This window comes from Habropoda laboriosa, unplaced genomic scaffold (genome assembly GCF_001263275.1).
Source record: "Habropoda laboriosa isolate 0110345459 unplaced genomic scaffold, ASM126327v1 scaffold5, whole genome shotgun sequence".
Classification (NCBI taxonomy): domain Eukaryota; kingdom Metazoa; phylum Arthropoda; class Insecta; order Hymenoptera; family Apidae; genus Habropoda; species Habropoda laboriosa.
In genome coordinates this window covers 4062790-4089333 of record NW_017100161.1, presented here as the reverse complement: position 1 = coordinate 4089333, position 26544 = coordinate 4062790, and the positions used below count along the sequence as shown (strand labels likewise).

The 26544-nt window shown below is 44.1% G+C and overlaps 1 protein-coding gene across 1 annotated transcript in view; it reads right to left on the bottom strand.

Annotated features, from left to right (window-relative positions):
• The window catches only part of LOC108578057 (glutamate receptor ionotropic, kainate 2-like), an 80727-nt gene that overhangs the window by 31787 nt on the left and 22396 nt on the right, over positions 1-26544 (bottom strand). Inside the window, exons 3-6 of the mRNA XM_017941315.1 lie at positions 18867-19042; positions 18114-18167; positions 17854-18018; positions 4615-4767 (exon numbers count right to left, since the gene is read on the bottom strand). Of these exons, the coding sequence (XP_017796804.1) occupies positions 4615-4767; positions 17854-18018; positions 18114-18167; positions 18867-19042 (548 nt within the window). The remainder of the gene's footprint in view (positions 1-4614; positions 4768-17853; positions 18019-18113; positions 18168-18866; positions 19043-26544) is intronic.

Genomic DNA, 26544 nt, shown 5'->3' with positions numbered 1-26544 from the left:
TCGTATATTGGCCGCGTGTGATCGCCTCTACACACGCCTGGTGCACTCACTTTCCACCAAGTACACGAAGCTTTCGTTTCACCCCTTCCACCGTAGCGGAACGACGTAATAAAAATTCTACGTCCCAGTTCCTCGCCACAAATTACCAACGAAAGATAACAATTTTTCACGTTTTGAATAAATATCCGTAGCTACAGTCCTGAGTATATCTTCTCGATTTTACATACTCGCGAAGATTGTTATTTTTCTCGATAAATTTGCATCGTTTATCTGAAATGCCGCGAAGGAATAATACCGCGATAATTCTATCGTGCCCACGTTACCCCGCTTATTTATTAAAACGTCCCAACTTTAATATCTCGTTAAATACTCATCAAGCGGCAAATATAAAGATAAAGTTGGAGAAGGAAGAAAGGAAAGAGAAAACGGGGAAGTGGCGGAGCTTAAGAAAGAAGAAACCCGTTAAAGCAAGAAGTTCAACGCTCAAAAGGAAGTAAGCCAGTAAATCTGCGGGAAGAGATGCTCGAAAGGGAAGTCACCGTCTAGACCAAGAAGCGCGGCATTTAAATAAAGAAGAGCTCGAAGGAAGAACGACATTTAACCTGCGACGCTTTTCAACAGAGTAGAAAGACAGGTGAGAGAAAGGTCGAGAATTCATCGCGAGTGACGCGTTATTCAATGCGGTACACAGAATTTCCAGGCAGCCATAGACATGACGTATCGACGTGTGCACGATAAGCAGCCTGTTGTGCGACTTACCGCGAAATCGCCATGATTTATGGCGCCACAATTTCGACCGACGACCGATTTATGCCATCGACGAGAGATTAGACACGTAACCGGTGTCTTCCGTGTTGGAAGGCTGTGATAATTGAGTCACGGTTCGCGAGAAAAGCTGTGAAACGCGGGGGTGAGAAGAGAGGCGGGAAGTACGCGTGGAAATGAACGGCGGGTCCTCGATACCTCGGACAATAAAGCACAGGTGAAATATTACCGCGACGAGGTAAATCATCGATTGTATACTTCTTTTCTGGCGGGGGGCATTATGAATCATCTGGTCGTTTCGAGACCAGTTGCAGCGAAGAATCGCCAATGAATTCGCTACTTTTCAATAGAAAAACCGAGCCGCGCGCAACACTGTTTCCACGATATTTTCTCCCATCGTTAATCCGCTATTCAATTTCAAATGGATACCCGCGCTCCTCTCTTCCGGTATCGAGTCACAGAGGAATTTCAATACGCGAGAAATTCAACGATTCCGACGTATAAAAAAAGGTTATTCAACCGATAATCGAGAGTCTCGTAACCTGAACACCGAGGGCTAACGACCTATTTTCCCCGATTCGAGCACGCATTTCTAAATTGAGAAAAGAAGCACGCCGCGCCGCGAGAAACGCTGCCAACCGGGATAAACAGGGGCGGAGAGCGCGTGCCAAAATTCGGGCGGAAAGATGCTCGGAAAAGCGTACGGAACAAACAACGCGGAATAGCTAATCCCGCGATAAACGCGTTTGGAGTGGCGCCAAGTAGTTTTACGGCTTGAGCGTTATCGTGCGACGCTTTTCAAACGGCGGAAAAAAGCGCCGTTTATGAACGGTCTAGCTCGTTACCGCTGTTAAAACCGTAAACACCGACCGCGTTTCAAATCGTTACGAATCCCTTTATGCGGTGTTTCCATGAATGTGAAATGTAACGAGGACTGTGCACGCTTGTTAACAGGTCGACTCTGATTTTATCGCGTATCGATTGTCATTCCCCCTGCGTACATACAATTATCCTTTTCCTAATCAAATTTCAACGGCTAAACGCGGATTAAACGTGGATTTTCAATTCTTCTCTCCGCCTTCTTAACCCTTTTTCCGCTGGGATGTCTCGTAAATTGATTCCTTGCACGAGATATCTCGAAATTCCCTCGCTCGTCTTTTCGTTGCACCCTTTTTAACGATGTTAATTGTTAATTGTAGTTAATTGTAAACGACCCTGTATCGCCGTTTCTGTAGTTAATAATTCGACTTTAATTAACGTTAATAATTCCATTTTCCATTCATCGAGCCATCGTTGCTGCGATACAGCGATACCACGCGAAAGCTAAAGTTAGAAGCTCGATATCTCTAGGAAAAAGAGACCTTCTCCCACCACGATCACCGCTATCAGTCCTTTCTCATTTTCTTCTCTGCTCATCTAACTTTCCCGGTTTCTTATTCTCACTTTACGTGTCTCTCTGAACCGGTTCGGAAAGACAGGCCAGGATACGAGATCGAATTCTCGTGCAGCGATCCGTGGTAAGTACGCTGCACGTAATGCCTGGAATTCTCGGCGAATGGAAGGCGACAAATGTCTGGAGACTATTAGCGAACGACCGATATTGGAATTTAGCCATCCTGCTATTAAATTAATGGTGGTCCATAAGTGCTTTCCCCTTGGGAGATGTCCGCGAACATCTTCGGACAGCTACGAACCGAAGAGAGAGAGGGAGCAAGAGTACGTCTAGATTACAAACGAACCTGGGCCACCTCTGATCGGCGAAACTATCGAACAGTTGCACAAGGTGTAACGCCTAATAATTCCTCGTTAATTTGAATTATCGTAGTAGCGTAACGTTCGTTCAATGTATCAGAAATAATGACGTTTTAATAACGTGTAACGATACGCGAGCATCGATAGATTCTCTCTAACGATTCGATTGTTTCGGTTGTCTGACAAATGGTACGCTATTTCACTGCATATACACGCCAGTGGAAACGGTACTACTCATCGCAGGAAATAGGAAACGAACAAAACCTTCGAAGGATTTGTGGTGTCGACGAGTCTGACAGCCTCGAAAACCGTTCGTTATTGTATGAAATTTGTCTGTTTCCGGGGAATGAGATGGAGGGGAGGTGATGGTAGTAAACTGTCCATTGAAATTCATAGAAACAGCCTTTCGGCATGTCGACACAGCGTACACAAAGGCGGTTGAATATTGGCGAACGCGTGGCGTCGATACGTCGAAATTTTAAAGGGTTGCAACAGCGTGGTGTCGCTACAGGCCTCGTAATTCATCGGCATTAGCGTGCCACCGATGTGTCGATACGCGGTGTAATGCGTGTCGCGTACGAAACAAGATAAAACGAAATCAGTTATCGAGGACGTTATTAGCCTGTGTGATCGCGTTAAACGATTAATTCTATTAGCTACGAAACGGTTACAATTAGGCGAACACCTACGATCATCTACCCCTCGCGGTCCTCTTCCCCCGTTTGATTTACCCGTTTCCGATTCTAACGAGCCACGGTTCGTTATCGTAATAGCCGGTGAAAACTTTGGAAAAGTTTCATTAAGTGAACCAGACCGTAGTCGAAACGGCGCGAATTAATTTTTCAATTGGTTCCCAGCGAATCTGTTTAATACACGGTGAAACGATATTGGTATTGTTCGATACTGATCCTCGTTTCGGACGATCTATCGCGGCAGATGCACGCCGTTTTGAGTATTTGCGACGTGAAGAAGTTGCAAGTCAAAATTTCATTATTTCAGTAGAGAAAATTATACACTTTATTTTGTAAATTATATACTCAAAGGAAATTTTCTATTTACGATGCTCCTCCTTTGGGACGATTTCAATTGTGTTTGAAACATTTCTGATTAAAAATTTGTCATTTTTTAAATTATACACTCCAACAATACTTTTCGATTTACGACACTCCGCTTTTCGAACGATTCAGACTGTGTTTGAAACATTTCTGATATTAAAAATGAAGGAGATATCAAAGTGTTCACCCTGTGCGTTACTCATTCGTCCAACATTTTTTGCGCATCCCGACAAAGATTCAGTGGTTGCAAGTTGTTTTTCGTCAGCAGAAGACGTCTTATCCTCGATTCCAGCAGCGAGTAGGTACGTAAAACCGTGGTTCGTCCACGCGAGAGAGATCTCGCAATTATCCGGAATACAGTTGTTTCTGGCAACGGGCCAATCCCCTCGTATCCGTAATTCATCCCGAACCGCAGTTTCTTCGTGCGCGTGATAAACGTCCGCGTGGTTGGGTTGAAAGTGGATCGGCCTCGCCCTTTCCCCGTACGATTTTCATTTTGTAAAATGCGTTGTCTTCGCGCTGCTGACTTTCCTCTTTCCCATCTACCCATTCACCGAGACATTTCTCGAATAACATCGCGGCCCGCTAATGCGACGAAACATTAAATTCCGTTTTGAGGAACGTTCCTTGTCCAAATACTTCTACAGGGTGTATGTATATACGAAATACCCGCCGTGCCTTCGCGCATTAATCTCCTCGCAATTCGAGGGGAAAACGTCTTATCCGAGAAGACGAGGCGACGCGTGGGTATGTTTGTTTGGAAATATCCATCTTTTCCAGCAATTCACTAGAGAGTTCAATCGACGGAAATTCGGCACGCTTTTATTTTCAGGATTATCAAGCGAGTCCAGATTGTCGTCACACATCGGTTTCGCACACACGCAAATGGTCCACCTTCATAATTCACAGGTGACCGTTAAAAAATATAGAATATTCCACGACCCGTGGGTGTACAAAGGGTTAAATCACGCCAGCAAGGATATTTTCCTTTTTTCTGCCCCGGCAGAAGTACATGCATGAACGCGAGAAAATTTGAACTCACCGAGTTGATGTAGTTGATGAGGGACAAACCTCCGTCCCATGGGTGTTCCAGCTCGCAGGAGATGTTCGCGGGTCTGAGCGCGTGCGACTGTTCCAGAGTCCTCAATCCAACGGCGAACACTTGCACGCTGTCGTACATGAGCGCCGGCTCCGCCTGGAAAAAAAGCGCGACGGCACTCCTCAGAGGTCTGCTCATTTCACGGCGCCGCGTTAAATATTCGCCGGCCCTCTTTTTTTATTTCTCTGCCCGGACGACAGTCCTGGGACCGTGTAAATTATGCAACCAGGTAAAATCACTCTCCGAGAGCGAGCCAGAGAGAGCGGGTTGTTGTTCGAAAATGAATGAAAATGCGCCGGGACGGGCGGCGGTACGTCGTGAAATTCTATGGACGTTTAAACCGTTTAATACGGTTTTACGAGCAGTCTTCGGGGAGTGATTCAACGTTTGCATTTTTATTTTTGCCGCGAGAATTTAAAGGGCAGTGGACGTTATCGAACGAAAACGAGCGTTGAGAGAATTTCAACGTGGAGAGAGATTAATTCTGTTGCCAGTGTTATTTTCCGCGTCGAGCGGTACAGAGCTTTATAAACGCGACTTGCACGTCTTGCGCTGTTATGAAAATAATCCGGACCCTGTCAACGAAGTTGGAAAGAGACGCGAGAACACGACATTAACGTCACGGCGGCAATATGTGAACGTGTCTCATATTCACGCGCTCCGTCTTGGCGAAATTAAAAAAGCGTTTGTCGTCCGAGCGGAGTACGTTTAATTCGCCATTTCACGCCCCGTTTGACGTATGTTGTCGCGAGTGTTCGTCTGGATTGGATTTTTATTTCAGCGACACCTCCGTGCTTCTCGAGAATCCTCTTCCGTTATTCGTTCACTTTTGAATTAGACGAAAATCTCGAGTGCCGAGAGGTGTGCTCTTGAAATAGAGAAACAGCAGGTAGCGGTACTCTAAATGCACCTGATTACCATCTTGTTGCATGTTAAATATTTTTCATATCATAATACGTACTCCATTTACGAATTTTTCTATTTTTATGGTATATTTTTGACAATTTATTTTCATAGACTATTTCTGAAAATTCCTTTTCTCGAAAACGAACGCACTCTTTCAGGATTTCTTTTACCGAATGCAAGTGAAACTAACTCGATTTCGAAGTTCTTGTCACGTCTGTGTCAGTTGTTGCAAATTGATTAATATTTTCAATAATTGTCAACACTTTTTACACCGCGAACACAAGCTTATTTCGGAAATTACACGACGATCATCGAAATTATACCGCTAATTCCGGTGCAGTTGGGTATTTCGCGCATCCAATATCGAAACGAGCAACAAAGCCATTTCAGCCAGCGATCTAATTATTTCGACGAGCGCGTTTTCAGATTCAGAGACCGAAAGCTCATTAATCTGATTGGATTAATCGTGTTCGTCCACTTCCTACCCGTTTTCCACGTCAATTTTCCGCGATTTCCTTTGACGCAAAATACCTCCGCTATAATGAGCCTGAGCACGAGCTGTTAAGTCATTTTCCGCGGGACGAATTCCGAATGCCGTAATACCCGGCAAATTCTCGCGGTCGACACGCGTCATAGGGAATTCAAAACAGGCCAGAAGTGAATCAGTTTTCGGTTTAAGCTTATTTTCAGATTTTCGCGAACTCGAAACAACCGTTTTGCTTGCCCGGCTTTAACGTTCGACGTATACACGCGCTTGCTGTACGTGTTTGATGAAGGCAAACATGGAGGGAAACTGCTGCAACGAGATCTGTTGCGTGGCTCTTGTTGAAATTTTAAAGACTTTAGAAGCCAAGACACTTTTGTATTTCTTTGACAAGTTTGTTTGTTTAATTGTCGCATAAGTGGATGCAGCAGCTTTTTGCAAGCTTCAAACGTGTAATTTACAGGGCAGAAGATGCTTTGCGTGTTAAGTGAGAGTTTGACGTAAATTTCTTAATTATTTCTTAAGAGGAGTGCAACTTAGGCAAAGAAATTTTGCAGGAAGAGGGTGAATTATTCTAACCTTCCTAGGGGAAGAGGATAATAGTAATTAATACGACGGATGTAATTTCAGAGGCGAAATCGAGAAGACGATATCGAGTACCTGTAGAATCCTGTGAATTTCGCTGGAAATTTTTTTCGACGCCTTAAGTAACATCGAAAATGAATCGAGAGAGTGTACTCAAAGGTCTGTTCAGTCTGTATCCATTGCCGATATCCCAGAAAATGTACGTTGAGAGAGTTTCATTTGAAACGAAAGGAAAAAAAAAAATAACTTCGACGTTGCTGAAATTCTTGATTAAAATTCTTACTTAACATATGATAAAAAGCAAATACAAGGGGAGAAGGAAATTTCGATTCGATAATTGCTCGTAGATTAATTTCCCATGTTTCCGTTCAGCCATACAAACTTCCGGCGAAGCAAACGATGAATACGCTCCATTTCTCTTCGAATTGACATCAGCAGTCCTCCAATTATGTACCGAACGAATGCGCTTCCAGTTACTCGGAAGAATATTGCTCTCCATGGGCGCGGAGAATTCTTGCGCGATATTTATTGGCCAGCTCACTCTCCGCGTGCCGTTAATTAGCGAATCGACCGAACGAGAAAACCAACCTGGAGAATGATAACGCGGTACTGGTTGCGCTGTATTACACATAAAACGGGCATATCTGCAAGGAATGTTTAACAGGCGGAAATATTTGTTAATCTAGGTCAGAGCGACTTTTATAGACAATTCTAAGTAGCTCTGTCCAGGTTGGTTGCATTGAATTTCGATTTTTCTGACGTTTGGGAGCACTTCCGTAATAGCGAGCACTCTTGTGACTCCCAGTACTCTCGTGGCACTCGGATATTCGTGACTCTCAGCACTCTCGTGACACTCAGCGCTCTTGATCGTGATACAGAACACTTTTGGGACTCTCGGCACTCTCAATTATAATACAGAGCACTTTTGGGACTCACAGCACTTTTGGGACTCTCAGCACCCACGTGAAACTCAGTACTGTCAATCGCGATACAGAGCACTTTTGGGACTCTCAGCACTTTCAATCGCGATACAGAGCACTTTTGCGTCTCTCAGCACTCTCAATTGTGACACAGAGCACTTTTGGGACTCTCGGCGCTCTCGACCGTGACAATCAGCATTCTCGAGGTAGTCGACACTCTCAATTGTGACGTAGAGCACTTTACTCTCAGCACTCTCAATTGTGACACAGAGCACTTTTGGGACTCTCGGCGCTCTCGACCGTGACACTCAGCATTCTCGAGGCAGTCGGCACTCTCAATTGTGACGTAGAGCACTTTTTTGACCCTCAGCACTCTCGAGCGTAACACAGAGCACTTTTGGTACTCTCAGCACTCTCGACCGTGACACTCAGTATTCTCGAGGCACTCGGCACTCTCAATTGTGACGTAGAGCACTTTTGCGACTCTCAGCACTCTCAATTGTAACACAGAGCACTTTTGGGACTCTCAGCACTCTCGACCGTGACACTCAGTATTCTCGAGGCACTCGGCACTCTCAATTGTGACACAGAGCACTTTTGGGACTCTCAGCACTCTCGACCGTGACACTCAGCATTCTCGAGGCACTCGGCACTCTCAATAGTGACGCAGAGCACTTTTGTGACTCTCAGCACTCTCGAGCGTAACAGAGAGCATGTGTCGTGAATTTCCCCATTAATTAATTTACGCAAAGTTAATTCAGTCCAACCAATTTCCAAGTATTGAAAATAACGCGTGCTATTCGACGCGAAGCCATTGGAAAACACAAAGGGGCCAGGCCGCCGAAAAGTTGTTATCGCGGGGAAATAATCAGCGGCAACAGTGTTTTCGTGTGTGCAGGATGCATTTACCGCACCACAGTCTAGCCAGTTGAAAATAATACGCCACGATACGCGGGAAAATTTCCTCGATTTTGCTGGCTTCCGGTCCGATAAAGACGAACGAGGAAATGGTCGAACATCGAGGAAACGATAAACAGCTTTCCAAATGTGCGAGTGTAGTGTCTACCCGTCTCCGGCTTCTGAATGTACCGAAAAATATTCACGAACGTGCGTCTCTCTCCATAAAACATTTTCACGCGCAATTTTCCTCTACACGTGCATTCTATTGTCCAAGAATGAATAAAAAAACGAGTTGTTTAACGAACTATTCCTCCGTTTCTGCATATCCAACATTTGCCCGTGGTAACGGTCAATAAAAGATGAACTAATATTTAATTAAATTAAACATACCTATCGAACGCACTGTAAAATCTGTTTCCATACGAAATACTCGTTACACATTTAATTAAAGTAAACATTGAAACTGTAAAATATCATCCCTCCTTTCTGCTTCATTTCGTACCGCGAAGTCAAGTTTAATAAAAGAATTTTTTCAATCAACCACTCCTCCGTTGAAACCTCCCGCTAACGACTGACTAGGTTCAAACGATATCTCCGTATTAATTAACCGTGCTCCGTATCCGAAAAAGAGGAATATATGGAAGACAAGAGTAAAATTAAGAAAGAAAATGAGGAACGTAAGGGTTGAAAGAGGAACGCGATTGGCAAACAGTTCAAACGGTAGACAAATTTAATAACGGCTTCATTTCTGGTGGACGGACAGCCGGCTGGAATCGATTCGCGATGCGGATGGCCATCAAAGCCGGCGAAGAATCATCCGCAATTTCGTTAACACGATCGTTCATTGCCGCCCGCGGCTAGATTGGAAAATACACGGGTGCAAAGAACCACCGGTAGCAATCAGAAATCTCCTCGGTCTGATAGAAATGAACACGCACATCCACGTTATCTCGGCCTAGTCGAGCCGTGATTTTAATTAGCTGAAATCCGCGAACCGATCAACTTGCAACACTATCCTACCCTATCGATCTTCAAACGAATCCTCCAATTTCTAAATTTTAGTATTTACCCGTACTTCGATTATCGTACTTTCATTTTTCTTTATTTTCCTCTTCTTCTTTTCTTTCTTTTCAAGGAAAACGACGGTGCGTGTTTGAAATACTAAGTTGCTCGAGGAGGAATCTGTCGTTAGTCTAGCCGGCTTAATTAGTTGAAGTAATCTCCTGAGCACAGGTAAGATCGGAATTTCTAAGGATCTCGTACGGCTAAGCTTCCCTCTTCTACGGTTTTTAAGAAGCTGGATTTTAACGCGATGCACACGCTTCCTGCATCCTTTTCCGGTAATTTCGAATTCGGAATTTCCATAGGTTGGCTACAGGGAAACGAGTTCGTTAGACTGGATAAGGTAGATGAAATCTAAACGGAGGGAATTCCATTTACAGGTTCGAATTATTCGACATATTTATTTCACCGGTTGCATTGCACGCACAGTGGTTATGAGGCTTGGAGCTAATGGAAGTTAGCTGCAGGTTACATTAATTCTACATTCCAACCTGGAAATTTACTGTTACACAGTCTTCCTAATATATTCGACAGTTCCATTAACTTTTTCGCACGAACAATCAACACACGTCGCGTGTTTTTGTAATAAATGTTTACCGAACTGCATGTATCTTTCACTTGGACGAAATTCAATTCACGTTTCAATCTCTGTTGTTCGTTCGAATGAAAAATTCACGAAATGTGAGAGAAACGTCGAGAAAGTAGAGCGAGACGGATCGTCGGTTAGTTTGCAGGTATTTGTCGCGCGTAGGAAATTACGCAAGTTCCTCGCGAGAAAATCTGCGACTTCTGGCGAGAGTCTTATTCCTCAGTACGATCCTAGTCACTGGGAAATTAATTCACGAGGCCTGTCATTTTTCTTCGCCAGCAGCCTTCCACCAGCGGAAGCTGCCGCCCTCGTGGCCGAGGATCAACTTGTTCATTAACATTTAAAGCGAATACGGGGTAATCGTCGTACGAAATTCTCATCCGTAATGGAACAGTCTGCTATTGGAGGGGAGACAGCTGTTTTAACACGAGTTCTCGCGAGAGTAGTTTTGGAAACGGGACTGTTGTGTCGTGAAAACGTTGCCTCTTCTCGAAGAATTTTTTTAATGAGAAGATCTCGAAAAAGTGGGCGTGTATAGTGAGAAAGAAGAGATTTTCCACGTAGATAGAGTCAGAGTGTTGCAGATAGAGTCGTCAGAGTTGCAAATAGAGTAAGAGTGTTGTGGATAGAGTCGTCAGAGTTGCAGCTAGAGTCACAGTGTTGTAGATAGAGTTGCAAATAGAGTAAGAGTGTTGTGGATAGAGTCGAAGTGCTGCATATAGAGTGTTGTGGATTGAGTCGAAGTGCTGAATACAGAGTGTTGTAGATAGAGTCGTCAGAGTTGCAGATAGAGTCATCAGAATTGCAGATACAGTCACAGTGTTGTATATAGAGTTGCAGGTAGAGTAAGAGTATTGGAGATGCAGTGTCAGAAACGAAGAGTTGCAGACAGTGTCGTACAAGTCGTTTAAGAGTTGTCCTAGAGTTGCCACAGTCGTCATATACTCGTCAGAATTACACAACACTAATCTCAGCATTGCAAATTGCGTCAAATTACCATTATTACATTCACTTACCATATTCCACCAATTACCATTTCCGCAAAGCACCATTCTAAAAAACTGCACAAAAAACACCGAGCAATGCAAATTCCACAGGACAAACAACCGCGATTCAATTAGCCTCAACCGCGATGTAATCAATAATTTTCGATTAATTGGAACTCGGTGGCGCGTGAAGCACAAATGCCAAGCCGCGCGACGAAAAACAGCATAGATCAACCTAGATGCAACAATGCATCTCGTTCGATGGAAACGCCAAGTGGAGAAACTTCGAGAAGTTCCACAGAGTTTCAACGGAATCTTTCAAGTGAACGCTGCGAATGTCGCGAGTAATCCGGTTTTCGATATTTACAGACTTCTTGCCTGCGATATTGCGCCATTTCGAGAACCCGGGGAAGTACGACGACGCGACGCGGCCACGGAATGGGTATTTAGAGCTGTGTGAAATTTAAAATCTAATAAGCGGCTTTCGAGACGCGTTTTGCAACTGTTGGATGGGAATGTCGAGAGTCGTCTGTCCGCTTCTGAAATCTCGTCCTCGCGCCGCTGGATGAAATAATAAAACCCATCCACCACGAGATAGTCTGATTTATGGCGGCGAAAGCAGAGGTTATCCTTCTTCGGACGGTGGATTCGGTGATTCATTGGTCGGAGGGTGAACGGTGGCGAGAGTAGGGGAGGGAACAACGTCATGGAAACTGTCTTTTTGGGAATTGGCGCGGGCTCTTTCAGAATTCTCCGCGATAAAGCGGTCTCTTCTAATTAAAGAAACCACCCCAGAGTTGAGCAATTAAAAGAAAACTCGGGGGATAACGAAGAATGCGCGGAATTAGTTTAGAAAATTAGTCCATACCGTACAACTTCCCCCCAAAGAAAGAATATCGGATTGCTTTGAAATTTTCAGGATGAACAATAGACGAGAGAGAGATCTAAGGCAATACACGCGTAGACCAGAGCGCTAACTGTTAAGAAAAAAATTAGAAAAATTCAGCGGCACGCGGAACTCGTTAAAATTCAATTCATCCACCCGATACTTTCCCATCGTACGCTAGTTCTGTTTTCACCCCTCTTCGCAGCGCGAGACCGATACTCGACACACTCCTCGTGAAAAGAATCGAATCAGTATGCAAGTATCGTCCAACGGAGTAACAAGCTTTATCCAGCGGGAGAAGAAGAGAGGCAAGCATGGACACACGGTCAGCGACGCGTTTATTTTTCCAGACGAGGCTAGTTCTCGCCTGTCTATACCTCTCTTGGCAGAGAGGATCGTTCTAACAGGTGAACGAGAGCCAGCTTGCACCCTATGCTCCAGCCTTCTTCTTTCCGCTCACGCTTCCTCTCCTAGCCGCCTTCAGCGTTGATTGTGACCGGGCTTTTTGCGCAACTTACTCGAGTTAACTTAGTCGTTTAACGGCGAGAAGTAGAAAAAAGAGAGCACGGGGAAAGACGAGAGGGAAAGATTGACGGAGGAAAATCGAATTGGAGGATGGAGGTGTGAGATGGTAGTGGTGCTCTTTTCTCTGGTGGATAGATGCTAGATTTCGCGGTCGCAGCGTTCCGTCTGTGGGGAGTCTCGAAACAGAAGCTGCCCCAGGTAATTTCAGGCTGACAACTCTGCTATGGGGAACACAGGATATCCAGGTGAAAGGCAGACGCGGGTGACAACTGGTTTCTCGTAGAGAAGAATTGTTTCTATGGATCAGAGAGGATGGCGAAGGATTGCGTTGACGTTGCAACGACAGGGATTGAAGATCGAACTTAGATATCGAGGTTTTGTGAAAGGCGACGGAACAGTTTGCGTTCCTTTCGGGAGAATGGAAAATCCGACGAATAATAATCGAAGATCTGGATCTAGAGTAAATTCCATTCACAGATTTGCGTGTATTTCAGGCGCGACACAAACGATCAACTTCGCGACTTCACAAAAGGTGTCTAATCCTACGAACAACAGTTAAACGAGGAGTAGTTAATTCCTCTGCGATTCTCTTTGTCCCTCGAACGTTCGCAGCGAGAGAAAGCTGCTCGTTGCTCAGCTGGCAAGCTAGAAACGAGCCTTTTGAAACGATAAAGTCTTCAGAGCTTTTCTCAAATTAGACGCCTCGAACATCAGTAGCTCTGATTTTCTCTGGAACTGCACCGGTTGTAACGGCGTCTATTGCGAACGTTCACGTTCACCGGTGCGTTTCTTTGATCGTCGAGGTTTAGCCGTGGCCGAAGCTACTAATCGCGAATTGATCGGGCTGAAACAGGCACACGGACGAACCTTGAGATGCGATTTCTTTCTTCATTCGATGTCTTTGTGCGAGGATAATCTCGCTGGAAAGCGAAAGGAAGCCCCACGAGTTTAATCACGTGACGGCCGAGCGGTGCGCTCATTTCACTAATTGGGTAAAACTAATAATAGCAGCAGTCTCTCTCTCTCTCTCTCGCTCTTCCTTTCTGTTTCTTTTTGCACCTTTGCCGTGTCGTCTGTAACTTTCGCCCGGTGCAAATACACGAGCCACGGAACCGTCTTTCTCCCCTTTTCACCCGCTTCCCTCACAACTCTAATTGAAACTTACGATCTAGCCTAGCGAATGGTGAATTCAATTTCGTTGGTAGGAACACGATCGAAAAATCCCAGCTAGCTCGTTTAAATCGCGGAAAGAAGATTAAAGAACACACACATACACACCCTGGTTTGGCGTGCGATTTTCTCTTCAACGTGAAAAACAAACAGAGATCCACGGATACTTCTTTTTTTTTTTTTAATAAACGACACGGTGATATTTCAATTTGGCCTGGTACAGCGTTCTCCAAGCGATACGACGCTAGAGGAATTATTTTTTACATCCGTGTATCGGTGGTTCGATATTTTTACGCTTCGTTCCGAAACACAAAACGCGATATTTTTTTATCCAGCCGTCTCTGGAAGTTTCTGTCGTGCGAAGGTAGGTGTACACGCGTGTTACGCGCTTCTAGCCCATTCACGCCTCGACTTTTATCCGTGGATTCTGTTCCCGATTGGTGTTAATAACACGTTACGTAGGAGTGATTTCTTTTTCCCTTTTTCGTTCTTTTCGCAATGGTAGAATCGCAGTTCGGTTTTTATAGGGGGGATATAAAGTATGCAGAGAGGGATAGTATCGAGCACAGGTGGGAAATTTAATCTCGAAAGCATTAAACAGGAGGCAGCCTCGCGGGGCGGAAGTTCAGCAGTTGCGGCGGATGTAATTAGGAAACTCTTTCTTAGCACCGACATCGCGGCGAATCGTAAATCTTCCAGCGACTCAAAGTGTTTTCTCATTTTTCCGCTTAAACTTCGTTCACCTCTTTTCTTCATCATCGAAACAACGAACTGGGCTGCTGGGAGCGCGGTGCATTCGTTGCGGAAAATATGGCGGATAGAGAAAGGCGGAGGACAACGTAACCTCGTTTTGCATATAAAAAATGTGTTCCTTATCTTTTGGAATTTTTCATCTTTCTCTATCGTATTCTCGATTTTTCCCGCCACGTTTCTCTGGAGCACGATTGTCAATTTAAAATACGAAAGATATTTTATTCTTTTTGCCTTTCTCTAAAATATTTTAACACTGCTTCTTCCCCTTTTTTCAGTGCTCCCAACACTTCCCGCCACATTTTTCAGGAACACGATTGTCAATTTAAAATACGAAAGATATTTCCTTCTTTTTCTCTTTCTCTACAACTTTTCAACATTGTTTCTCGCCTTTTTCAGTGTCCCCAACTTTTCCCGCGACATTTCTCAAGAACGAACGATCGTCGATTTAAACGAGACGTTCAAGGGCACTTTAAACGAGAGTCGTCTTTAAAACCAGGCGAATTAAGTTGCCTACTTCCACGGGAAATACGGTTTCTTTTGGGGATAGCTTTGTCTCGTCTGAGACAGCGCGTTTTATAGGAGCGGTTACGTCTGGTGAGCCACGAAAAATCTATTCCACCGCGAAACGTCCGATAATTCACGTAGAAAGATACACCTCGCGAAGGTGCGCGGTGCAAGCAGCGTGTCTCACTTGTTAACTTCACCCCTCGATGTGTACATAATAGAACAGAACAAATAGTTGGACAAAGCTTGCTCGAAAAAAAGCTCGACTACTAGCCCGAGTCAAAGGGTTGCTTTCTCAGAAATGAAACCCTACGAGGAAACCCTGGGAATATCGAAACATTCCCGATAATATCCGTAGAACCACCGATGCTGAGTTACAAATGCTGCTTAAACTGATTTCATAATTAGCCTGGTTAATTAATAAACCTTCGAAAATTCCTTTCACTGATCCATTCAGAGGGAAACCATTGGAAAGGTACTATTCTTTCGTGTATTTTACGTCACGGTGGAATTTCTCTGACCTTGTTAAAAGTGAAAAATCACATTCGCGATGGAATATATAAAAAGTGTTTGAAATTGTACGCATCGGGAAATTTCGCGAGTAAGATTTATTCGCAAAGAAACTTCGTCGCGGCTGTTATAATTTTTCGCGAGTGCTGTTTGCATGAAAAACAGCGGCAAACAGAAGACCGCGGAAGTATTTCAGAACGAACGTAGAAAGAAGATACGTATTTTGCGGGCAAGGGAATCTGGTTATCTTGACGAACCGCGCCGGCTGGAATAATAGGGGAATGCGAAGCAGCTGGCCCCTGCTAAGCTCTGACAGCCGTTTGCATTTTCAGCACCCTGCAACTTCGCGTTATTAAAGGGAGGAATCCCGCGGTGTGCATACGTCCTCCCGGTAATCAGGTGGTCGTCTCGAAATTTTACCAAGTTTCACGCTTCTTTAAAGCGGAGGAAAGTCGGAAGTTTCGAGTGAAGTGGCATAATGCGGTTGGTGACGTAGAAATTCAGCTTAGGATTTACTTGGAAGCCTTTAAATCTCTAATTCCTTCGAATTTGCTAAGAAATTCAGGAAAGGAAATAGTCGACCACCAAGATCGATCGTTTAAATTTGCAGCGCGAAATTTTACAGGAAAAAAATTGTTTCGGAAATAATGATTGCACGCTAGATCTCAATATTAATAAAAAAAAAAAAAAATGAAATTTTCAGCGGTATATTGACAAGAAAAGAATTTTTACTCAAATAAAAATCAATGCAAATTTGCGTAGAATGATAAAAAAATGAGATTTGCAGGGAAAGAAATTTTTTCCCAACTAATGATTCTACTCTAACATTTCTATTTACATTAATGTATACAAATTTGAACAGAGATACGAAAAAAGAGCGGTGACACAAGCATAACACGTTATTTCAGCTGACATAACAGCGGACACTGTAATTTGCATGGAAATCGCGAAAAAATTGGGAGATTCACACGTGTTAAGCACAAAGGACACACCGTGTCCACGGTTCTCAGGCGAAAGATCATCTCTCGTGAGATTTGACTAACGCGCCAGCTAGTTCACTCTCGTAACTTCTCATCGCCGCAAATGAACATGACGGTGGAAAAAACCTCGTTGATTTCCACGGTGTCGTATATATATACACACCTGTCTACCTTGAAATTATTCCACGACAAAACGAAACGTCCGCCGGCCGATCAAACGGACCGTTTTTTCAACGGCTGCCTTTTTTCTACGCTGCACACGCATTGTTTTACATAGACAGGGGCCGCGAGTCGACACGTGTTTCGCAGTTTCCACTGTCGGCCTCGTTCCCGCGTGGCTGCTTTACGATCAATAAAGTATCGCGTCGTCGGACAGAATGGACATATTCGGCGTTTACCGCCGACAGGTTTTTCAATCGTGCCGAACAGTATGCCGGTGACGTTCGTCTTCCGTTCGTGGAAACACCCTTTTCACGGGAATATCCCGACAAACCGCGCTTTTTTCGGGATCGTTTAACGATGGCTGCGTTGACTCGTGCTAGAGATCGATGTGTCGCGTATTTTGAAAATTTAGGGAAATACTTTTTTGTATTATATTTGAGTCAATAGAGGTGGATATTCTGATACAGTGAAGTAGCGAATTAAAGCTGTACGGTGTTAAGATTTGCGTATATTATCGATCGAAAGTTTGGGCCACTGTGCATTGAACGTTACGGAAAAATTTTCAGAGAAAGTTAGCAATTTCAAAGATTTTTTGTCACTGAAGTTAAGCAGGTAAATTGCTGTGGATCTCCACAACGTCAATTTCAAATCTGTAGAGAATTAGTGGCATAAATTTTCAGATGATTCTATATTTAAATTCAAAATTCGCGATAAACAGGAAAATTGGTCGACAAACTTAACCATCGAAAGACCAACCTTTCTCCAGCAAAAATTTACAGCTTGCAGGACTTACAAGGCATCAAAATGCCCCAATCCACATATTCAACCCTCGTACGACGAATGCAGGGTCATTTTGACTCAAGTCAGGCGGCTCAGATTAGAAAATACACAAGAAAAATATAAAGTAGAAATTTTGCTATGGGTCAAAATGACCCTGCATCCGTCTGTAAGACCATTCGCCGTCCGAGGGTTAAGCTAGATTAATATCCACCTGAAATTCGCCAAGAAATAACACACGTCGCCACATCCAGAGCATTATGATTCCCGTAATTCCCGAAAGAATCTCGAAGCCCCGCGACTATTGACTGACATCCACTCAACCGTGCAAACAGATAAGTCCTCGGATAAAAATCAATCTGTCCCCCGGTTTGGATAGGCGAATATCGGAGGCGGTCCGTGCAATAACAGACCGCGCAAACATCCCGAGTACGCGTCGAGACGTTCCCCCGTTCGAAAGGGACGAAGGAGAGGGAATCTTACCTGTATAACTCTCGATTTGTTGAGGATCGTATTCCCGGACGGCTGGTAACGTTCCATGTCCCTCAGGATACCCCGCACACCGACGTCCTCCGCGTCGACCAGACGGAAGGCAGTGATATTGACGAAATTGTACTTGAAGTCCTCGAGGTCGAAGGTCTCGATATCCTGGAAAAAGGGGACAGACCGATCGCGTTTTCCCAACCGTTCTCGTCCTTACACCCCCTACGGCTGTCTCTTCTCGGGCCATTCGGTATACTTACGAAAGTCGTGAAGAGATAGTGGTACTTGTAGTCGTTCATTTGCAGCTGCAGGATCTGAAAGCAGACACGTGCGGTGCTTTATTTCCGGTTTACTTCAGGATCAGGGATACGTGTTTCCTATAGATCCGTTTTATTCCCTCGATTTTATTGTCCGGGTTTAGATTTGACGGAGGTTTTAGTTCAACATCGAAGTTCGAGGAGAACCTTTGGATATGTAAGTTTGGGTTTGTAACTCGTAACAACGTGTCAGACTCGTGGCAGAGATTTTGGTGAAGATGCAATTCTATCTTTCGTTTAAATTTTGTAACACCGAGGACTGATTAATTTGTAACTTTTGCAGCAAAACAGTGAATGGCTGACGCTCGGATGCACAGTCAGGAAAGAAATCACGGGTTAAAGGGTTAAAGGCAAAAACTGAATTTACAGAAGAAGCGAAATTACGATTCTTTTGCTCTGAAATATTTCATAAACCGTTAGGTATTTAGACGAACTCTTCGATTCTCCATCAACCAACCGAGTTCCACAAGGATATCGCTCTAAAATTCCAAGCAATGGAAAAACTTGGCGAAAGATCAACCGGCGTGTGCGCAGAAATGACGGTTGTTTTAAACGTTAAAAGATATGAATAAACGAAACCAGGGGTCGAAAGTTCGTATTGGACAATAGCAAATACTAGAGCAGGGAGAATAGCCGGGAGATATTTACACCGGAGACGCTGGGCGGAGGGAAATCGATACGCGAATATGTAGTTACCATTCGCAGAAAATGATGCATATGCTCCGGCCTGGTATCCACGATGAGATTCCGTATTTCCTTGCTTTTCATCTCGGAGAGAACCTGCCTGTAGGAATCCGGGTCGGCTTGCCTCAGGTTAACCTCGATCTCTCGAGACTTCGGCGACCTGACGAGCTCTCGTAGCTTCACCAGTCCTGAAACACGAGATTAACTTATGCATCCACGTCGATTAGAGTCGGAACCAATCGGTTAGGCTCTTTCGAGTTTGTTCGCACGCCAACGACCGAATTCTCAAGAGAAGAGATTGCCGAACTGCGCCAGGTGACACTTTTCAGAAGAAGATCTGCGTTGCTTTGGACACTGCCTGACCGATCACGACGTCACGATTATCAGACGTCGATGGGAATTAGTAAGATGAAAGAAGTCGGTGAAAACGACTGGTAGGGAACTTCTTTGACGAGGGAATGCAAAAGGTGGTTCCTAGATTGAATAGTAGTGGAAAAATAAATTGTCAAATTGGTAGGTAAATAATTTCAATATATTTCTGAGAGAATCAACCTGTCTTTGGAGATTTTCACTTAAAATATTTGTCTCTGTACCGTTCTATCGTTACACAGAGTGCAAATATTGTACGTATTGCGGGTATTAATTTTTGACCGCTATTAGAACGGTACAACTTTTTTGAAATTGGACCAAACCACTTGACTATTTTCGAGAAGTTAGAAGAATTAGTTTACCAGACGATGTGTGTAAAAAATTAAAAAAAAAACTGCAATTTGTGGGAAGAAAACTGTAAAGGTCGCTGTTTACAACTTTTCCTATCTGAGCTAGCTGTGAAAATTTAAAATCAATTATACACAAGTCGTTTGGTCCAATTTTCAAAAAATTATACTCTTCCAAAATTGGCCAGAAATTAACAAACGCGACTGTGCATGCCACTAAAATTACAAGAGGATATGTTGATAACGAGGAAGAAGAGACACCAAGAATTTCTATCGAATTCTTTTCACGCCCCTCTCCAGCGAACCTTTTATCGTTCCAATAAAATTTGCGACCGCGCCGAAATAGTTTTTCCGCGAATCTCCTTAGACGTTATTAGGCTGGCCGTTTAATGGGACGGAAACCCGTGAATCGCGTCGACCGATGAAATCAATACTTCCCACCGCCTAAGTAATCAAGGTATCATCTCGACTTGCGGGTCTTCCGAGGTTCGAGTTCGTTCCCTTTCAAGTTTCCACTCGGAACTTGGACGTCCGGGATTCTCTCTGTCCCGGGGACCAACGTTTCTACCATTTTCCTTCAGCTCGATTCAGACCGTCGAGCCATTAGTTACCAAACGGAACAACTTCCACAGAAATTCATCAACCGATCTACGTAACAGATTCGCCGCCCTGCAAAATGCAACGTTTCGATTATTATTCAACGAGGACACGGTGCGTGATGGTTTAATAGACACTCGGTTGTACAATTCGTTGTCGCGAAATTATTTACACAAACTGACAGGATTTAACCGGAGCAAGTCGTGCGAATGAACAGACGTTTCGCGTGGACAGCACCGTCACCGAAACTCGGCCAGCTTTTCCTGTTGCGGACTCGTTAATTAACGCGAACAAATCTGTGGACAGGTTGGCTAATCCCTCTGGCAAGAAGCGGAATTTAATTGTCATTGGTTCCGCGTGCAATCCTGTTTGCCGCATTCCACCAATCTGTAAACACGCGAGCTTTCGCGCAGGACGGAAGCTATTTTTCCGTCGATTCTCGAGGAAGGTGCGTTGTCGAACTGAAATTTTTCGAGACAATATCAATCTTCCGAGACGAAGGAGGAATTATTTTGAAAGAATTAAATTTTATAAAAGCGCCAATGTTTTAAAATTTGAACGTTCGGTGACAGTAGGAACTTGTGTTACAACTTCTGAGGGAAATCTGCAAAAATTCCAGGAACGTTTGTCGCAAAATTTACGAAAGCGCCGGTGTTTTAAATTTTACGTCTACGGCGGTAGATATATTTTCTGTACCATTGAATCATTCCCTATTGTGAAACTTTCGTGGACAAATGATTGCGTATCCCCTCTTGCAAACAGATCGCTAACAAGCCAAAGCAAACAATGCACCGTTCTCCTTTGTCGCGAACAGTACGGAGCAATACGATAACTTCGATTGAATCGACGGCTGATTAATCGAGATTACAAGCGGCACGACTTCACGCGAGTTAAGCAGGAATTCCTCGCGGCGAAGTTAAACGAACCGGCACCGTTTGTTGCTGCCAATTTAATATACCAGACATCTGTCTTCGATGCACTCGGAAACTACTCCCCATTCGAGATTCCAGAGACTCGAGCGTGCTCCGGCAATAACAACAGGATAAATCATCAGAGTTTTTTCTACAGGAAACCATCGATCTCGGGGTCGTTAGAGCTTCGCTTCTTTCTTGAAAAACGAGTCGAAAAAAGGCGCGTCGAACCTCTAAAAGCTTCAGAGAATCTCTGATCTTTCTAGACTATTTTCCAGGGAATGATGGATTACAATTATAAATATCTAAGCGTAACGAAGAGTACCAAAAAGGTAGACGCTCGAACGAAGAGTATTTGGACCAGAAAGATAGACGTCTGATAAGCTTTCTCGCGTGAATATTTCGTCTAGAGCGATACCTGCGTGAACGAAGAATTGAGCGACAGAAATGCGAAAGAAAAGTGTTCAAATCGAGAGAGTGAGAGTATCAAGCGAAACAAGAGTATTTAACCATCCAAAATTTGGCTAGACGTGACCAAATGCGCTTCAAAAATATCTGCATACAGCGAAAAAGCTCAAGAAACATAAAATAATCGGATGAAAGAGTAAAACAAGGTGAACGAAACACTCGCAGACCACTCAAAGTGGGGACAGAAGAACACTCAGCAGGTAGCAAACACTGTCGAGTCCCACAGAATCCTTATCCCGATGAAAACGCGATAAAGGAGCGAGGAGACGCTTGAAGAGGCGGCAGATAATTTCTCGAGGGACGATGGAGGCCGTGGTACGAGACACGTCCCGGCTCGAAACAAATTATTATATCGGCATTTACCTACTCTAACGACAACCACTTACGATCGTGCCTCGGATGCCGATAACCGAGCGTCTGGATGAAATATTGCCGCGCCACGGTGCGAGGAAGGAAGTCGTTCATTTTTCCCTATGCTCCTCTTTTCCATAGCCTAGCTCTATAGGTAACCGTCGGCTCAATCCAATTGTTCGCGTCTTTCGGCTTACATATTCCATCGAAACAACCGGATCGATAACGATGATAAATTGCCGATGACAACGTGCCTGTCCCGCCACTTCACGGTTATTAGATAATAGAAAAAGATTGATATCCGCGCGTTTAGGTCTACCGATGCCCGCAGGATGCTCCATTCTCAAAGAAGGCACACACCGGTATACGTACATCCGACAACGATGCTTCCCTCTAAACACCACCGATAAAGGAGGCAGCCTGACATTTACCTCCTTCCTACAAGGACATTTCGTTGTCCTTTACGATAATGACCGAGAGCTGTTGCACTCGCGTTTCTCTCGGATAACGAGACGATCTCTCGCCACGTTGTGACAAGAAACGAGAGAGTTTCTCGAAGATAGGCTAAGGCCCGAGAAGCGCCGAAGATTGTGAAAATTTTTCGTTCGATTGTAAATCTCTGAAATGCACTTTTCACGAGCTCCTTTAACGTTCCCAGACACTTCCCTTATCTAACGTCTTCTGCTTGTGCTCCTCTTTAAATCATTCCTCCATTGGTTTGCTTTCTTCCTTACTTTTCCAAGGTTTTACGCAGGTTTTTTCTTACTCTGCAAGATTCTTCATTTTCCGAGTTTTCCCTGACCTCCCTGCTCATTTTTCAAATAATTGCTCCGCGGTTTCTACGGCTTTGCTTCTCCTCGTTCCGCGAGTCTCTAAATTTCGCAACCTGACACCCCGCTGCCGCGCTTTTTCTCAGTCGTCTGCCGCAGTCTGGCACGCTTCTGCGCTATCTTTCAGTGACACGCGAGAAAGAGACAACGTCAGCTCTCCGTTCCGGTGATTTAGCTGCCGTGGAACGCGTACGTGGCAGACTGGTTACATATTTCCTGGATGGCCGAATACCAGCCACTCCGCCATCCAAGGGAGCCGAGACGAACGTTACTCGCCACTTTTTCCACGATGTCCCGAGAATCTTTATCGCGGCTGCCAATATCGCGCGGATCTGTCAGTGACGCCAGGCGGTTTTCGACTATTCTTGTACTTCGTGACGGGAATACGTATCGAGTGCCTTCGAGTACATCTCTCTCCGCTTGCTTCGAACCGGTTCGAATTTTGAAGCACGGCGAAGTTGTCACGTGTGAGAAATGAGAGGAGATCGTGTTTGCTGGGAAATTTAAGAGACGGCGATGGTAATTTAGAAAATTCGAGAGCAGCGTGTGATATTCGTGAAGAAATTTGCAATTGAAACAGGGAAGATGATCGTGATATTACAAAGGTGAAAACGATAAACGATATTCCAAACGATGGAAGTTTGAAATGCAGCGTGGTGCTCTCCTATTGTCCAGGAGGATCCGTGAGAAGTGCACGAGAATAAGAAGGATCGAGGGAAAGGATCGAGGGATGCCACGAGTGGAACGAGTCCTCGAACTTCGACAATGGATGTCGATGGTCAGAGCCCCGGAGGCTATTGGTGATTCCCAAAGCGTGAGGAAACGGAATTCAGTTGCTTGGATTAGGAACAGGGTCAAGATCCCTCTCTATATCCCCATTTCTTCCGTGTTCTTCCGGAATTTCTGTGCATAGGTGCTTGATACTTAAACGTGAAGATAATTCGCGAGATTGTTACACGCATTTATGATAAATATCTGAATTATTTCCCGCGATACTGAAGGTGAGAAAAAATCACTGAGAGTAATTTTTTCTGGTTTCTGATACCAGAGGAGATCGTTTAAATGGCGAAAATAATTTGGGAGACTGTTTGAAATCTCATATAGGGCGTCTCGCTTGTAATTTAAACTATTTCTTGTGATATCGAAGGTAAGATAAAATCACTAAGAGCTATTTAAAAATTTTTTTTGTACTTTTAAAATTTTATTCGTGTAACTGTTCCTCTGCTGGCGTAATTTGGTGTCAATTTTTATTGGTTTACCTTGAATAATTATGCACAATCTAAGATGCACAAATTCTCTTTAAACGAAGATTAACTGTTAAGCAAGATACACTTCCGTAAATAAATTAGATTCGCGAATCCAGTCGCTAAACACGGAATTTGAGGCTTTCCGCTGTTGGTCGCGTAACTTGGTTCGCAAACAGCTCCTGCAATTTCAACTGAACGCGGATTCTCGTGGAGAAACACGCATTGTGCCGGAAGAATGCGTTCGCGGCTTGCGAAAGCACTTCGCGAGCATCGAAATATTCCCGCCAATTTCGTGGAAAAGTGAATAGAAAATTTTAACGCGGTTTCTCGCGGGTGCTTAATAAGGATCAAAGGATCAAAGGGGTGAAATTAACACGCGCGTTAAGTGCCACCTTGGAGAGCCAGGAATTTTCCGCGTGCTCGCGAACCCTTTCCGCCTCTTCCTGCCTTTGGAACTCGAGGGAAGATGCTGTTGTACCTTGAGTAACGAGAGTTAACGCCGACAGCGCGAAATAACGAAGGGTGGGGCGGCGTCGGAGCGTTATTAGGATCGTTGGAAATTCCGCCGTGAACTTTGTTATGGGCTAGCTTCCGGTGAGCAACGGGATGTTTCTTATTGTGCCTTCTTGAGACGACAAGTTGAGCTCTGTTCGCGGTATCGCGGATATTTGTGGGAAAAAGATTGAAAGCGAAGATTAAGGAATTTTTTAACCTCAAATCTTGAGATATCGGTGAAATTTTAGGGAAAAAGATTGAGAGCAGGTGATTGAGAATTTTGTAACCCCAAATCTTGAGGTATCGGTGAAATTTTTGGAGAAAAAATTGAAAGCCAAGATTGAGGAATTTTTTTAACCCCAACTCTTGAGGTATCGGTGATATATATGGAAAAATAGTTGAAAGCGAAGATTGGGGAATTTTTTAACCCCAAATTTTGAGGTATCGGTGAAATTTTAGGGAAAAAGATTGAGAGCAGGTGATTGAGAATTTTGTAACCCCAAATTTTGAGGTATCGATGAAATTTTTGGGGAAAAGCTTGAAAGCGAAGATTGGGGAATTTGTTAACCCGAAATCTTGAGGTATCGACGACACCTGTGGGAAAAAATTGAAAGCCAAGATTGAGGAATTGTGGTACCGATGATATTATTGGGAAAATAATTGAAAGCGAAGATCGAGGAATTTTCTAACCCCAAATCTTGAGACATCAATGTCACTTTTAGGAAAAAAATTCAAAGCGAAGATCGAGAAATTTTGTGACCCGAAATTCTATGTTCCACCAGAAGTGAACGTTCACTGGAACGGAAAGCAGCGAATGGTAATTTCGAAACACTGAATCACACATGAGTTATCTACGGGTAAATTGTCCCAGACAGCCTGGAAATACATTAAAGTTCGCTACGAAGTTTATCGCGATAAGAAAATCGCGACGTGACCTAATACTAGCTATGAGTAAAACGGGCGGATAGAGAAGTTGCGCGAACAGAATCGGTGGCTTTGAACACGCTCGAGACGTGTTCCGTTCCGTGGATTCGTTCGCTTCTCCGGTGGCTACACCGTCTCTACTCGGAATTGAAAGTGGAGGAAACACGGAAATTCTGGAGCCTCGGTAAATCTCAGCTGGAAATCAGTTTAGTAACGGATAGGGGATGGTTTCGCCTGGGCGTTCCGGTGAACGAGTGGGAGAAGAAGGGGCGAGTAAGTCGTGGGTTACGGTGTTCTAATCGGCTTGTACGTGTAACTTTCGTGCACCTCCGCAAATAGATAAGCTCGTTGGTCGAGACGGTTAAGCTCGGGCCCGCGTTTTCATCGGCGCTGCTCAAGTTCGCCGACAAATCCTATCGAGACGTGGAAAGTAACGGAAGCGGTTAAGAAACTTCACAGGCATTGGCTGGTTTAAATGGAAACTTTCAGCCACTGGAATTTCTTTACTCCACTCACTTTCTCAACGTTGATTAACACGTTGAATACCATCCAAGGTTTTTTATTCCTCGATTCAATTCTCGACACTATTAACCCTCAATTTTTCTTCGTTCTTGAACGGATAAATTACGGTAATTTCACGGAAGAAGCAAGAATTAATACTTCTTAGTAACCCATTGCACTCGAGTGGCGACTGAGAAGCGACATTGTTTACCACTTGGTAAAAAATTGATTTTACAGGACAACAGATCTATAGAGTGGGTTTGAACGAAGCAATCTTCGATGAACTGTTACAAGGCCTTGTGTAATATAGAGATACATCGGATTTGCAATTTACTTGTAGCAAAAAGATCTTCGAGTGCAAAGGGTTAGACGAATAAGTAACTTCCAAGTCACACAGAATAACAAAGAATTAACCGATCTATGACAGAAATTGATTCGATAAATAGATCATAGATTGACTTTAACGACGAGTTAACTCGTTTTCTTATGGAAGGCACGAAGACAAAATTCGCCTAACGTTCAGCATGTTGGAGTGACAGCTTACGATTCGTTCGTTCGAAAGTTTGGAAGGTGATCGTTTGCTGAAATGGGATCTGGTATGGAACACACTCTTCGGGCATTTGTAATTCGAAATTGGCTAAGCGTAGCCT